General features: G+C 35.8%; 1 protein-coding gene across 3 annotated transcripts in view; it reads right to left on the bottom strand.

Annotated features, from left to right (window-relative positions):
- Nucleotides 1–9,056: 9,056 nt before the first annotated feature.
- Nucleotides 9,057–15,000, bottom strand: part of LOC122263249 (uncharacterized) — an 11,464-nt gene continuing 5,520 nt past the window's right edge. For 2 of the 3 annotated variants that reach the window (XM_043031645.2, XM_086532442.1), the window contains exons 2-7: nucleotides 14,400–15,000; nucleotides 14,110–14,271; nucleotides 13,666–13,791; nucleotides 13,161–13,349; nucleotides 12,793–12,939; nucleotides 9,057–12,679 (exon numbers count right to left, since the gene is read on the bottom strand). The exon at nucleotides 14,400–15,000 is cut by the window's right edge and continues 688 nt beyond it. In XM_043031645.2, coding sequence (XP_042887579.1) covers nucleotides 12,248–12,679; nucleotides 12,793–12,939; nucleotides 13,161–13,349; nucleotides 13,666–13,791; nucleotides 14,110–14,271; nucleotides 14,400–15,000 — 1,657 coding nt within the window. In that variant the 3' untranslated portion in view covers nucleotides 9,057–12,247. The remainder of the gene's footprint in view (nucleotides 12,680–12,792; nucleotides 12,940–13,160; nucleotides 13,350–13,665; nucleotides 13,792–14,109; nucleotides 14,272–14,399) is intronic. The other variant, XM_086532443.1, reaches the window with a different exon arrangement.

The following is a 15,000-nucleotide window of genomic DNA, read 5'->3' as shown; positions in this document are numbered from 1 at the left end:
CTAGTCGGGGAGTTTCATTAACATAATGAACTAGCATGACAGTCACGACATCCGAATGTCAAATGGCAGCTTAAACAGATGTATCACAGCCGTAGTGACCGACAAATTGGACAGCCAGAAAACCGATCCACATACATAAGGAATCCTTGCAAGTAACAGAAGAGGTCAACTGACGTGTCTTTGAGGTGGACCATTGTCGATCCATTATTTCTGTTGAAAAGATTGTTGTGTCATGCAAACTTGCATTTTTTCCAGTGTACTATTGATATCAGTGTTGATACCTGGCCACTAAACTGAGTAGTCAGAATAGGACGGGTCTGTATTTAGTGCAGGCAGCACTTTTGAGTGATGATGTGCCCCGATATTGGTATATCATGTTTTTGTATCTGAAAGAAACCAGTTACTACATCGAATTCCACTGGCCACTTGTAATATGTTGCATCAGGGAAAATTCAACATTTTGCATACTAAGAACATCTGTTTGTATTTATTATTTAGGGATGGGTGACGCTGACCGAGTATTAATTGGTCTTCTCAATTGAGATTTGACGTTCTTGCTTTCACAACAATGTCTTCTTGAGTTTCAGTAGAACTCATAGAGCATTAGCTGAAGCTGTAATAGTTGGAGTGAACTCTGTCATGAATATTCAAAGATCACTGATGGGGTGGAGACCTTTGACCTTTTGCTTTGACCTTTCCCAAAAGTCTTTCCACAATTATTTGGTATCTACGGAATTTCACCGATGAGACCTTGCGATGAGCGCTATGCCGTGTAATGAGAGGGTGGGATTCATAGTTATTATTCCACGCTAGGATGCCATCTTCCTCTTACAACCTTCAACCAGTCATCGAGAAGAATGTTACCAAATAAAATTCAACCCAATAGGGATGAAACCCATGAATCCCTGTACGTCTCACACTGAAAGAAGAGGATGGTCTACCAATTTTATATGTGTATACCATGAACAAATGAACACCCTGTATTCTACAATAAAAATGATAGGAAATATAAAGAAAAACATGGATTTTTATTGGCATACTAACAACTATCAAACAAAAATGTCCTACCGTTCAAGCCTCATACACCTTTAAAATTTGGGGCCGCAGTCTTACTTTTTTGAGGGTGGGTTGATTTCCGAGAAAGCCTTCCTATTCGATTTGTCAATAGAACAAACGTTGGTCTCGGTTAGTTAGAAGCCCCTTTTTTATTTCAATATGGTATTTATTTATATATGTATATGCATGCATATATATATATATATATATATATATATATATATATATATATATATATATATATATATATATATATATACATACATACATATATGTATATATATATATATATATATATATATATATATATATATATATATATATTTATATATATATATGTGTGTGTGTATGTGTATGTATATGTATATGTATATGTATATGTATATGTATGTGTATGTGTGTATATATAAATATTTGTATATATATGCATATATATATATATACATCTACATATATATATACATCTACATATATATATATCCATATATATATTTATTCATATAAATACATATATATATACACACATATATATGAATATATATAAATATACATATACATATATACGAATATATATATATATATATATATATATATATATATATATATATATATATATATATATATATATACATCCATCTGTTATATATTATATATATTTATATACATATATTAGATATATTATATATATAAATATACATATACATATATATATATATATATATATATATATATATATATATATATATATATATAAACGCGTTAGGTGGTGTCTACTTTATTAACATTTGTGTGTGAAGGGAAGGACCACCAAAAAAGAAAAACATTTATACCATCTTTGCTTACGTTCCAGCTTAATGTGCTCAATTAACCCACACATAAAAGTGTAACCGCATTTTTTCTTTCTTTCTTTCTCATGCGGCACGAAAATATCAATCCCCTTCTTGTAATTTACACGTTAAGATATAATTTTTGAGAAAATTGAAACGTTTAAAAAATCCTCTTAATGGCTTTTTGTACAAAAATTGACATATATGCATTATTATTCTCTCATTTTCTCATATATTACATGAATGGAGTTCTTTTCTTCCTAAAGATATATAACAAAAATGGGGGAAGGTTGGGCCCCCATAAAGGAATCTAAAAATACAGTACCTCCAGATTATGGCATTTGAGTGATCGACATAAATCCTATGCGTGACATTATGATATATTTCTAGAACAGGTCTTCATCAAAAACCCATCGAAATTGGTATCGATGGATTCCTTCTGATGTCTGCTAACCAAATATATCAATATTGCTTAACGCAACTAGTAAGTAAGATACGAACGACTAAAATGCTCATAATTTGCGCCATGAGAGATGTTTACTTCGCAAAACGTGCTAATTTCCCTGCGACTTTATCTAAATAAGACTCAGTCTTCAGGATTTCCACGCTAAGTGGCACAATAGACATCTATGTGCAATTAGTGTTACAAGTGCTATTAATAGACCGAAAGCATCGTTTAAACTGTGACCTGTTTTTAAATCAACACAAATAGTAAGGAAGCCAGTGCTCCGAAAAAGGGGGGCTACGCCTAACCTCTAAACTAGGTAGAGTTAGGTTGGTCGTTGGGATACGAATTTGTAAACCCAGAAATACCCCGAAAACAGCACATGCAAAATTCCCGCCTAGCGTAGACGCAGAAACAACCGCAATCGCTGTGCAAACGGCACGCCACGCGGGTGAATAAATTGTAAAATAACCGCATTATTTGCATTTATATTTTACAATGGCCATATGAATCGCTATATTTGGTTAGTAGACTCCGATTGAATATCAATTTCGATGAGTTATTTACTAATTTTACCCTGCTATTTCCCTGGGATACTTAATGTCCTCCCTACCTGTCAGATCTAATATCATTTTCTGGCATGCTGATCTTTCGATATGTCTGATGGCAACTTTAAGTATCTATATAAAAAAGAAAACACTTTTCAGAGAGGACCAATGAACTCCTGCTCAGTATGCTCCTAAACAGCAATATATTGTGTATTTTATAGACATGGGAGAGGGTAACACCCTAAAAAGGGAAAAATGTATATTGCCCAGTTTTTTTTGTTTTTTTTTTTTTTTGTAATATAGGAGAAAACAAATAACGTGCATAAACGTCAATATAATGCCAACAAGATGAGAATTTTTTAAATACTTGTTTAAGTTTCCTCGAATAGGTTATTTTTTGCGTATAAAGTTTTTTTTTCTCTCAAAATCAAACAGGGGTGATATCAACGAAAAACACTGAGTCACGTGCACAATCTTTTTGATTTCCTAATAGTAGAATTTAATTATTTAGAGCAGTAGCTCTCAACCTTTTCCGAGTACAGGAACCGAACCCTTTCACGAGCGTTGTTCCTCCGTAGAACTGTGTGCTACGTACTTGAGTCGGCATGCAACAATAAGGCACTTGGCTTTTAAGCTGTCTAATCCTTCTTTGTTTTATATTTATCAAAAAGCGCAATTCAAGGAACTTTGCACAAAATTAATACAGAATATGTATATACGTAGTTAATATGTAGGCCTACAAATATGTGGTATTCCGTGGCCCTGTACATTTACGAGAATTCGATTTCCATTGAATGCGAATATGTATCACGAAACCCTCGAGACCTATATGCGGAACCCTGGGGTTTCGCGGAATACGGGTTGAGAATCACCGGTTTAGAATATATATCAATAAAATTAGTGATGATAATGATGAAAACCGCGATGATTATTCCATATATATGTATATATATATATATATATATAATATATATATATATATTTATATATATATATACACATACATACACAAATAGAGACACCAAGTGTGACTGAATGCTGTCTCATAAATGATATACTCCGTTGGTCTATCCGGTAGTGACATAAGGCGCTAGGGTTTGTTTACCTTCTGTCCGACTCTTTACGGGAGTTTGCTCATACGGCTCTGTTCACTCAAGAGAGTCGGCTCTTTCGGATCCTAATTAATCAGGAGAAAATTAAAAGAAATAATAAAAATATATATATGTGTAATAATTATAAAGTCATTAAGAAAAAATATTTTTTAAAGAAAAAACACCTTGCTAATCAAATAACAAACATGATGAACAAAAAGTACTTACGGCAGATTGACGAGAAGAAAAAAAAATAGAGGGACTAAGCCTAGTGAATATATCATTGCTATTATCAAATGGACGGTTACTATCGAAGGAAATTAGCCTAATTTTGTAGCACGTAGCACATTATACAATCTTCGAATTGATCTTAAAATTACATGGTAAAATAAGGAAAAGTAACAGCTCCGAAATGCAAGTCACTAGACCAACACTAACTGGAAGGGCAGATGTGGTCCATTTTATTTCAGCCTTTTCACCTGATTCTCTTCTTTGACAAAATAAGAAAAAATGTACACATTCTATTGTTGCTCAAGAACCGCATGGCCCCCGTTATATTCAAAACTTGTATTCTATAACGAGACATACTAAACTGTTTTTGGTGCTGCTCTAGTATGCGGTCTACCACGGCATCAAACATTATAGCGTCTACCAAAGTTATCGAACAGTTTAGGTTAGATTAGGATTATATTAGGTTAGGTGAGCTGAGGCGAGTGGTAGACCGCAGGTGGAGACACGAGAGCTGAGGGTAAGTCACGATAGCACCAAATAAACATACTTTAACAATTCTTATGAGATCTGAGATGTCATTTTTTTGAAGTACGGGCAATATAAAATTTTCCTTTCTTTTTCAGATGCAGTGCCTGCTAATCATCACCATAAGAAGACTCGGTGATGAGTCAATCATAGTTTATGATCCCACAGTTTTGGAAAAATTTCATGCCACTATAACTGGCTACCTGGCCCACCAAGTAGTCATCAAAGCAATGGGTACCCTTCCACCAGTGATGAACAGGAGGTTCCTTAACACGATGCTCCAATAAGAAGGTTAAGAAATCAACATGACGGTAATGCACATTCAAAATGCCTGATTGCACATTACTATATGTACATTGCACAAAATGTGGTGTTGCTCTTCCTTAGTTTTCATGGTACTTGAAAAGATGTTTTTACATGTCAAATATGAAACAACGGAATATTTCCTTATTCTGATACAAACGAAAAATAAACTTAATTTCGGTTGCATTAAACATCTTTCACTAAAACCAACAATAATTTCATTTTCATCACAAAAAGTATGTCTAACTTAGTCTGATAAGGGGTAGATAACGAAAACAATCTCATTTTGTGGATCCTAATATTTGAGTCTGTTTATTTCCGTTAGCCTGCGGACCGCCCTTAGGCACAGTGTAGTAGTATCCGCTGTCTACCGATGAGGGTTACGTGGAGTCATGGCCGGCTGGTGATGGATGAAAAGCTAAGCAGCCGTAACATTGTTTTGGATATGGTCGACTTCCCGTTGTCTGGCAGACGATACCGCATTTAATGACTGAAACAACCCGCCTAGTATGGGGATTGTCCTCAAGAAATCTATTGTAAACTACTCTGAGTAAATTTGTATCGTATAAGCATAACAACAATGATCAGAATGAAAGTGAACGACATAAAGAGGCAGTCCACATCCAGTGGTTCACCCTCGTTTAGTGGGGTTAGATATTCTCTGTAGGTGTCGTCAGACAATTATCCATCTACTGTGATTAAATTGAAATTTAATTTGTAAGAAAAGATGGAAAATACTACATGGATTGTCAGAACAATTTCCCAATAAGGTTAGTTTGAGAACATTAAAAGTTAAATAAATAGATTGGAGATTAACATCTTGGGTGTTTGTAAAATGAGTTAGAGAGGAGCAGGAATTTCTGATGCGGTCGATCATAAAATGATCTATTGTGGAGGAAGTGAACATGAAAGAGGAGGACCTCAACATCACCCAAACCTGTACACCCACCTCTAGTAGCACTGAGGTAGAATTGGTGAAATTCACGCAGACTTAGTAAACGCCAAACAGCAGTGTAAACCTCAAGAAGTTACGATTATTATGGGCGATTTCAATACAAAAGTGGGAAGTGGCATTGGACTTAAAACTGATAGAGATGAAGAATCTATTTTAGTCTTTATTGCATATCACCGTAGCAAACACTTGGTTTGAACAGCCACCTAGAAATAAATGGAGCTGAATCAGATAGGCTACACAACAACCGTTTTAAAAATGCACTCCTCAAAGCCCAAAGTTTACCAGGAATAGCAAACATCAGATGCAAACTCAAAACCAGGAAAATGGCAAGCGAATAATCTCAAACTTCATCTAGCTTTCCTATAATCAAACGATGATACTATTCGGGACAAATATCGCCTAGCAGTGAAGAAATTCGAAACTTCAGGAGATAGAGAATCGAAATGCAAAAGCTAAACAGAAATGGATGACTGATATCTTAAACGCAGGCTAGCAAAAGGAAACACAAAAATGAAAACAAATAGGTGAGGAAAAATTGCAATGAAGCCAAAGAGTCCTGACTGGATGACAGATGTTACAAAGATCCAACGCGTAAATATTGAAGATATAGTTGAGAGCGAATTACGCTTACCAAATGGATACTTGAAAGCCAAATGGGAATGTCATCATGAAGAAGAGCAGGATACTGGACAATATAGAAGACCTCGATGAAGATATTGCCAGGCCATACTCCATCAGACATACTCAAATCAAAATTTATCGCTTTGAAAAAAAGTGTGAACACCACCTAACTATAAACCTAAATCACATGTGGCTTTGTTCAAGGTATAGGATCAGCAAATGCAATAAACTTACTCAGAACCCTCATTGGACGTTCTCTAGAAGTACAGAAAGACCTGTATCACCAGATCTGTTCTTACTTTATAGCTAGAGAATAATGAGAAACGTATTAGATATTTCAGGAATTTCAGTGGGAAATAGTATGAGACGAAAATGACATTGTCTTGCTGGCTCATAATGAACAAAACCCCCAAAATCTGGTTAACATCGTTGAAGATAATGGCTGGAACTGAACAATAAAAAGACTAAAATTAATGGTGAATGGCTGTTAAAATGCCATACCAACCTGTAACGTGTTCGCCAGTCATAAAATTAAAATAATGCTGTAGCTTCAATTACCTTGGTCTCGTCTAACGGAAGGCATGAAGCCGAACTATGGTCAAGAATTGTCAAGCCAAACTAATGTTTCAAAATATGAAACGAATCCTCCCAAACACCTCTCAATTGTTCAGTGTTATATCAAACATTTTCTGTACGGTTGTGAACCTTAAATAGTTGGGAAAACAAGAAATTGAGGCACTAGATATATGGTTCTTTAGATTTCTACCAATTCCATGGACAGCTAAACATTTGAATGGAACGATTTTGAAAGAAGCGAATTGGCAAAAATCGTTGGTAAATAGAATCTGTAAATGACAAGTAATCTTTAAGTCATGTTATGAGAGAAATTGACAAGACTGAAGGTCATTTCTGGCAAGATTGAAGGCAAGCGTGCCACGGGCAGACATAGAGATGCCTGATGGATTGGTGACGTGGCTTCAAAGTCAAGAGCAACACAGATCGAGTTTGTACTGACATGGTCGCCAACACTATGAAGCAGGGCACAGAATGAATAAATGAATATTCAGATTATAAACTCTTCAGATGTATAGTTATTAACCCATTGCAGACGGAGATAAATTTGCTTGCCCAGCCTCCAGGATAGATTTTATTTTAGAGAGAGACCGCTTGAAGCAATATAATTTGAATCATCCCACTCTCTTTCAGTCATTCATTGTAAAACTAGAGCGGTTTTTTGTTTTATTTTTTTGTGTGTTTTATTGAGTTTAGAGACTTTTATGTGCCATATGACACTAAAATTGTAGTATATTATCCATATTAGCTCATTATTTTCTTTATACTCAATGTGATAGAAGAATTGCTGTTTTATGACAAAAGGCAACTTTATTTTTTCGTATTTTTGTGCTGTCATGAACGGAGCACATTTTAGACACTGGGTATGGATTGAGTCACCTTCCTCTTCTCGTTCTGCCTGCACATCCTTCATCGTAGTTTTGAGCAAGGTTCATCAACTTAGTGTGTGCCATCGCTCTATAGAGACATCAAGGCTCTCTCACCTGCTGGTGCTAGGAAAAAGTGGTGCCATCTAGGTTTTGGACGTTAAGCTTGCACGATATTACGGTAATTATAGTAATTATGACTGCAGTAGCCATCATCACTCATTCCTTTTTCATAGCCAAATAAAATAGCACAGTGATCCAAAATCCCCGAACGTCGTGTACGTCATGACGCCCGTCGTCAGGCCAAAGCTCCTACGTCACGTATGTCATGACACCCGTACGCAATGGGTTAAAGTCTGAATTCAATTTTGGTTTTCTCATTCCAAGTCTACCCCCCCCCTACACACACACAGGCAAGAAAATCAAAAGCAAATGTTGGTTAAACAAGGAGAATTTCAATTTCTTGGTCTGGTAAATCCGTTGAAATGCTGTAGGATAATATTCCAGGCAAAGGCCATGATTTTAATCTCTTCCTCCTGCCTTCACAATCTGGGTTTTGGTTGTGGTAATACACATCCTTCCCACAGAACTAATTGGTATCGTATATGAAGTGCGTTGGCTTCAAATTTACTGGAAATGCAAATATTTACAAATCGTATAAACTGTATCATGTGAAAATATATATATAATAGTATTCACTATAAAGCTGATGTTTTATGAATTTCATATTTCTGATTTTTTTTTTCTTTTTCTTTTCTTTTCTTTCTTTTTGTCAAATAACTAAGAGAGGTTCCTATCACTGTTGGTGATGAGCCCGTTGTTTGTCTGAATATAACAGTTTCAAAAACTAACACTGACTCCTGGTTAGTGCTTTTTCAAAATGTAAGCGACCAAAATATCATTCTCAAAATTGAATTAGTAGATACAATCATACAAATATAATTTTGAAACATTTTTCATTCTTTTATGTTTGATTCCAGAGATTAACTTTTTCAAAAGGGTTGAATAAAGAGCATTTCAATAAGGTATTCATTTACTTTGTTACATTTGATCAACTAAGCAACTACATAAAGCTCTCTACACCACAGCGCAGGCCACTTTCTTTGCCCACCAGCACAGTCAAAACAACAAAGAACAACACTAATTGCAATAAGCTTGATTATTCAACATATTTTTCAGATACGTAGTAAAAGCTTACATGGTGTTTACTGAAAATTATTAAACTTAGTTTACTTGCACACATAAACGAAATGGCTTCATTTGAAATATCACAAAAATGCATAGTACTGCCTTGATATATTGCTCTTACTGTCTTTAGTGTTTAAATAAAAGTGCAGGCCAAGTCACTTATCTAATTATTTAGCAGAGAAGCTTTGTAATTAAAGAATTAGTACCTAGTTGCTCTCCATGAGTGTTACATGCTTATAAGAAAATATACTGTTAATACCACTATTATTGAGAACGTTACATGTACAGCCTAAGGAAAACTAATTAAGAGATCTACAGTGGAGACTTGCTACCCATACATCATTTAAATACAAAATATACATTTCTACAAGTGGTTGACATTCTTAGCTAAGTAAATTTACAGTTTATGTTTTATCACTCATCACTGCTAAGACAGGATAGCAAACCACCAATTTTCATTACACATGAATAGTTAGTTTCTTCATCAAGATGACCAGTGCTAATGAATATTCACACTGGTTTACTTAATGTCAATAAAAACACCACTAAAATATACATTTACAATAGTCTGTACGAAATCAATAAAATTGTGCTTTTATAATAATGCTGAAAATAAATTATCATGTTCAAAATTAAACAGGAAGACTGGATTAAACAGATTCCTCATATATTTTGGCCACCCATCTTCATAAACAAATATTTCAAACTGAGTACAACAGCAGAAACACTGAACACTGGAGCAAATGAATACTGCCCATATACCTATTGTAATTCTGATAGTAACAAAATAACTTTTCACAGTTTTCCATGCATAAATTAAAGCAAATAATGACCATCAGATCCATACCTTTCCCTGCCATTTGCCCTAGATTGCTTCCTAATACCTAAATTTGTATGGGATTCCAAAGCAGATCGGCATAAGGACCTCTCTGTCCAGTGATGATGAAATAATTTACACTTTCAATGAAAAAAGGGAGGAGGAAGCAAAATTTATGAACATGAAAATGTCCCTTGATTAAAAGATGATGCAATGATTATAGTTTATCCAGAGAAAAATAAAAGGGAAGGTCCTTTACTGGAAACTGGGAAAAATATAATAAGCTAATATTTAATATTCAAAAACATTTAATGGCTCCAACATTTTAACTCATCTTTTAATGGAAATTTAGTCTCTTCACGCTGTTGTATATCAGCTTGAATAAGCAAGTATTTTTACAGTATATTTGGGAACAGCTAGCCAGCTCCTTGTGGCGTGAAGAAAGGAAACCCCCAACACATCCAAATACATTTGTACTAATTGACCATCATTTACTTTTCCATGTAAGATGGTCGTAACTTAATCTAATGTGGCACAAAACACCAATCGACTGTGAAGGCCACTTGAAACATCCAGCCAACTGATATCCATTAAATTATAGAGAGATTCACCATTAGGAACACTCTTCAAAGCTTTCTCTAGCAAGTTTTGAAACACATCTGCATGAAAATACATTCTCTTGAATTTAACCTATTACAACCTCAAAATGGCTATCACAGGGATAAATCTAATTGTGCAGAACTTTACACGAGTTCTCTTATGACAACCCTTATCATATCATGGAATATTAACACCTCTGATACCTGAATCTTAACACCTATTGTTGCTTAAGTGAAAGGTTTAAGATAATAACAATGATTTTCAAGCAATCAGAGCCTTCAAATACTATTTTGGCATCAAATAAAATCAACCTCTTAACTCCGGATGATGTGATGGTTGCATCAAGGCTCGGCTGGTTTTCCCACTGGTTGACGGGACTGTCTCGTCATGGCTTTTTCCGGCCTTCCCACCGAGTGTTTAGGGATGTAGCAGTTGGTCACTGCCTCAGTGTAAAAATAGCCTGGGGCACTAGGCCCATGTGCTGTGAATATCCCGACGAGATGACCAGGCGCAGCCAAATCTGCCCCGTTGTTAACAGGTTAAGAGCTATGAAGCAATATATGTGATATATACATGAATATAAATATCATAAGGTTTTTGTCAACAAGTTTCCATTCTAGAGAGCTCTTTTGCTCCTCTAATGCTGAAATATTTGATATATGCTACTTCTTTCATTCTTGTATAAAGTCCATATCAAAGATAATATTTAAATATCATCACAAGAGTAAAATATCTGCCAAAATTAGGTATGACAGCTGCCGTCTTCTATAAATGGACATCACTCCCTTGGCATGAAACACCTCTGCAACGGAGCTCTCCCTGAGCTCTCACTGTCTATGACAAATGCAGTTATCTGGTTAGACTAGCTTCTAGCTTACAAATAGTAACCAAAATCAGAGCTATAAGAAAGACAAGTCAACATATTTTATCTTTTAGATATAATTACTAAGAATACTGGAATGTTCAGTACCTGTTGCTTATCAACAAATGGAACTGTAATTCATCCATGCTACAGTATTTAAGCAATAGATTCAGAAATCTGTTTACAGTTTCAATGTCTTCCAACAAATATGTTGACATTTTGACATTAAACAGATTACATTAACAAATGCCCTGAAATTGTCCCACCCAGTTTTCATTATCATCATTATTAGTAATAACCAAGAACATTAAATATCCAGGTAAAATACAAAAATAAAAATGAGATAATAACACAATACCAAACTGCCAATATTAACAATGTATGATAATAAAAATGAAAATGGTAAAAAATTTAAATACTAATCATAATAAATCAATCTCTTATAACAACAATGATAATCTAGCTGCCACTATATTATTTATGACACAATAACACCTTCCACACCAAAACCTGCATTTTTTTCTTTAAATACAAATAAAACAAGCTACTTATCGAATCTGCAAACACCCTACACTTTGCTGTGAAGGATAATATAAGAACAATAAGTTGGCTACTGTAAAGCTGCTCAACAAATTAGAAGTATGAGATATATGAAAGATGAAAAAAAGGATTACAGTGTTTTAAAAAAATATATATAAACTAAATGGTGCAAATATCTGCAGTGGAAGGCTTACTCTAGTCACTGATGGAAGGTGTTCTCTTTCATACCAGCCATGAAGTAAGCAGGAGCTTCCAACATCTTTTGGCAAGAAGGAATCTGGTTCATAGGTGGCGGAGCCATTGACTGGTGAGGCTCCAGGTAGTGGCCTGGGAAATAGATATCACCATTAGGTATGTAGGCATGTGGAGGCTCCTGCATTGCAGTGGTGTGTGCTGGTGGTGGAGGAGGCGTACAATGGGGGTGGATGTGACCCATTGGGGGTGGAGGAGGGGTATACATTGGCTTATTTTCTAGCTTATTATTCTGCTTCTTCTTAACAGTTCGGGGTTTCTTGGCTTTGTTATTCCCCTGGCAATGTTCTATGGGGTGAGTTGGACTCATCTGGTTAGGAGATTTTGCAGGTCGTAGGTGTTTGCCCCTTCTGTCTGGCTCTGGTACTAGAGCTCCATCCTGTGTTTGAAAAAGAACACCTTTGGTTACTAAAATGCTTTACTAATTCTCATTTAATTTACCCAATAATAATAAACAGCAACTGTCATAATAAAAATGCTTAATTTACATACCTTCATTTGATGAAATAAAGTTCGTAGTCTCTTGTCACTGGTTAGTCCATGAGAGCTCATGAAAGCTCTTTTACAAACTCTCAAGTGCTTCCCACTAATACGAACAAAGTATTCAAAAGTGTTTTGTCTTCGTGACTCCTCTGCGGGCTAAAAAGAGAGAGGAGAAATTCAAGAGAAAAATGTCTCCATAACAGAAAGAGTACTATGACATTCAATATGATCTATCAAGCTCTATAAGAATTTGATCATTCCACACTTCAATTCTCTCCATCTAGGACATTTAGACATAACAAATTGTAAATATTTCACAAAAAAATTTTCACAGATAATACCATGAACTATCTACAAACAGACTGTCGTTTCCTTACATTTACCTTCTTGGTGTAACGGCGCTTGACGTCACACAGCTTGAGGCATGTGAAAAGGTACGAGTTCTGGAGGTTAAAGTCACTCAAATCCCAGAAATTATTGAAAATTTCCAAAATCTTTGAACCCATTCGCTCCCAGCACTTGAGAGGGCAATTGCAAGGTGAACCAATCATCCTTGCCCCAACCACCTGCAAAATAATTCTCAGGTAATATCACGTATTATCAAGAGTACAAATGTGTGTGGGGGGGAGGGTATGCGTACATGAGAATGTGGATATGGATATATGTGGCTTATGGAAATAATATATTCTTTAAGGTCTTTATGTTTATTTTTGTAGGTAATGTTAACATATAAAGTCTGTTTTATGATGTCAAATCTCTATACACTGCAAATCGCAATGATATATCCTACTTATTCTTCTGAATTACTAAGCAAGTAAATCATGTACCTAAACTAAAAGAAAGAGTACGAAACAAGAAAACTGCAGAAAACTTTCCACCCACCTTTCCTAGACGATTCACATATTCCCTTCCTGAATTTCTGTTCAGCTTTATACGTTGTCGTTTTTGTTTCAACTGATTTATGGCTTCCTCTGACTCCCTCTTGATCTGCGTTATTGCCGTGTCAATCTTGAAAGAATCAAAGTTGAGATATTACATTAAATTTTCAATTACCATATGGGCTTTTCTAATCTGTTAAATACTGTCTCATCTGTCTTTAACCCTTCCATGATGGGCATTTCCCTTTTGTTGCAATCAAGCTATTTACCCCTGGAGTTGTGCAACTAGGGCATCATGCCAAATACTAGGTAGCATCATCTTGCTAATATATCATCTTAACATCTGGCCCATCTCAGAAGAGTTAAATGAACTTCAACTGATAAACTAAAACATGCAATGTTTTTAAAATTCATTTTCACAATCAAAAATCATAATCAGATATATTACCACAGGTCCATTCCTTGGGTCTATGTGGATGATGTTCTTTTTTGGTACAACCACTCGCTTCCTTTTCACTCTCCGAGCCTTCTTCACTGGTTGCTTTTTCTCTCGCTCCTTCTTCTTCTTCCAAGGCCGTCTCCAAGTGCGTTTTACAGGGACTGGCTTTACCTGAGAGTATGGAGTTACACAGTTACCTTTACGTCTTTACATTTAGTTTAACAAGATAAAATGTTGGGTTATGGGTTGCATATAAAAGCAGGTGCAGAACTTCAAAATATATCTACATAAATGCTTACTTCTGAACTGCTAGTTCCACTAGTGGTTCCATTAGTTGCATTAGTTGAAGAGGTAGACCCACTGCTGACTGGCACTCCTTCACTGTTAACAATGCCTGTAAATACAATCAGAGGTGGGGAAGCAGTTACTGAACCAGTAACTGCAGATGAAGGTGGTGTTTTGGCTGTGCTGGGATGCTGTACTGCAACTGGCATCTGAAGACCATTTACAAGTTGTACATTATTTACTGAGGGCTGGGCCATTTGCACTTGCTGTGGTGTCTGGCTCTGTTGCACTTGTTGTTGCCCAGACTGTTGTTGTTGTTGCTGCTGCTGCTGCAGTTGTTGCTGCTTTGATGTCTGCTGTTGAGATTGCATTATCTGCTGTGTTGATGGCTGACTTTGTTGCTGTACTTGTTGCTGAGTTTGTTGTTGAACTTGTTGCACCTGCTGTTGCACCTGCTGTTGTACCTGCTGCTGAACTTGCTGCTGAACTTGGGCCTGCTGCTGAACCTGTTGCTGAACTTGCTGCTGAACTTGGGCCTGCTGCTGAACCTGTTGCTGAACTTGGGCCTGCTGCTGAACTTGTTGCTGAACTTGGGCCTGCTGCTGAACCTGTTGC

Source organism: Penaeus japonicus, unplaced genomic scaffold (genome assembly GCF_977035675.1).
Source record: "Penaeus japonicus unplaced genomic scaffold, GWHDUDI00000001_assembly GWHDUDI00000037, whole genome shotgun sequence".
In the NCBI taxonomy this organism is placed as follows: Eukaryota; Metazoa; Arthropoda; class Malacostraca; order Decapoda; family Penaeidae; genus Penaeus; species Penaeus japonicus.
The sequence above is the reverse complement of the archived record's forward strand: the minus strand, read 5'-3'. Positions and strand labels throughout refer to the sequence as shown.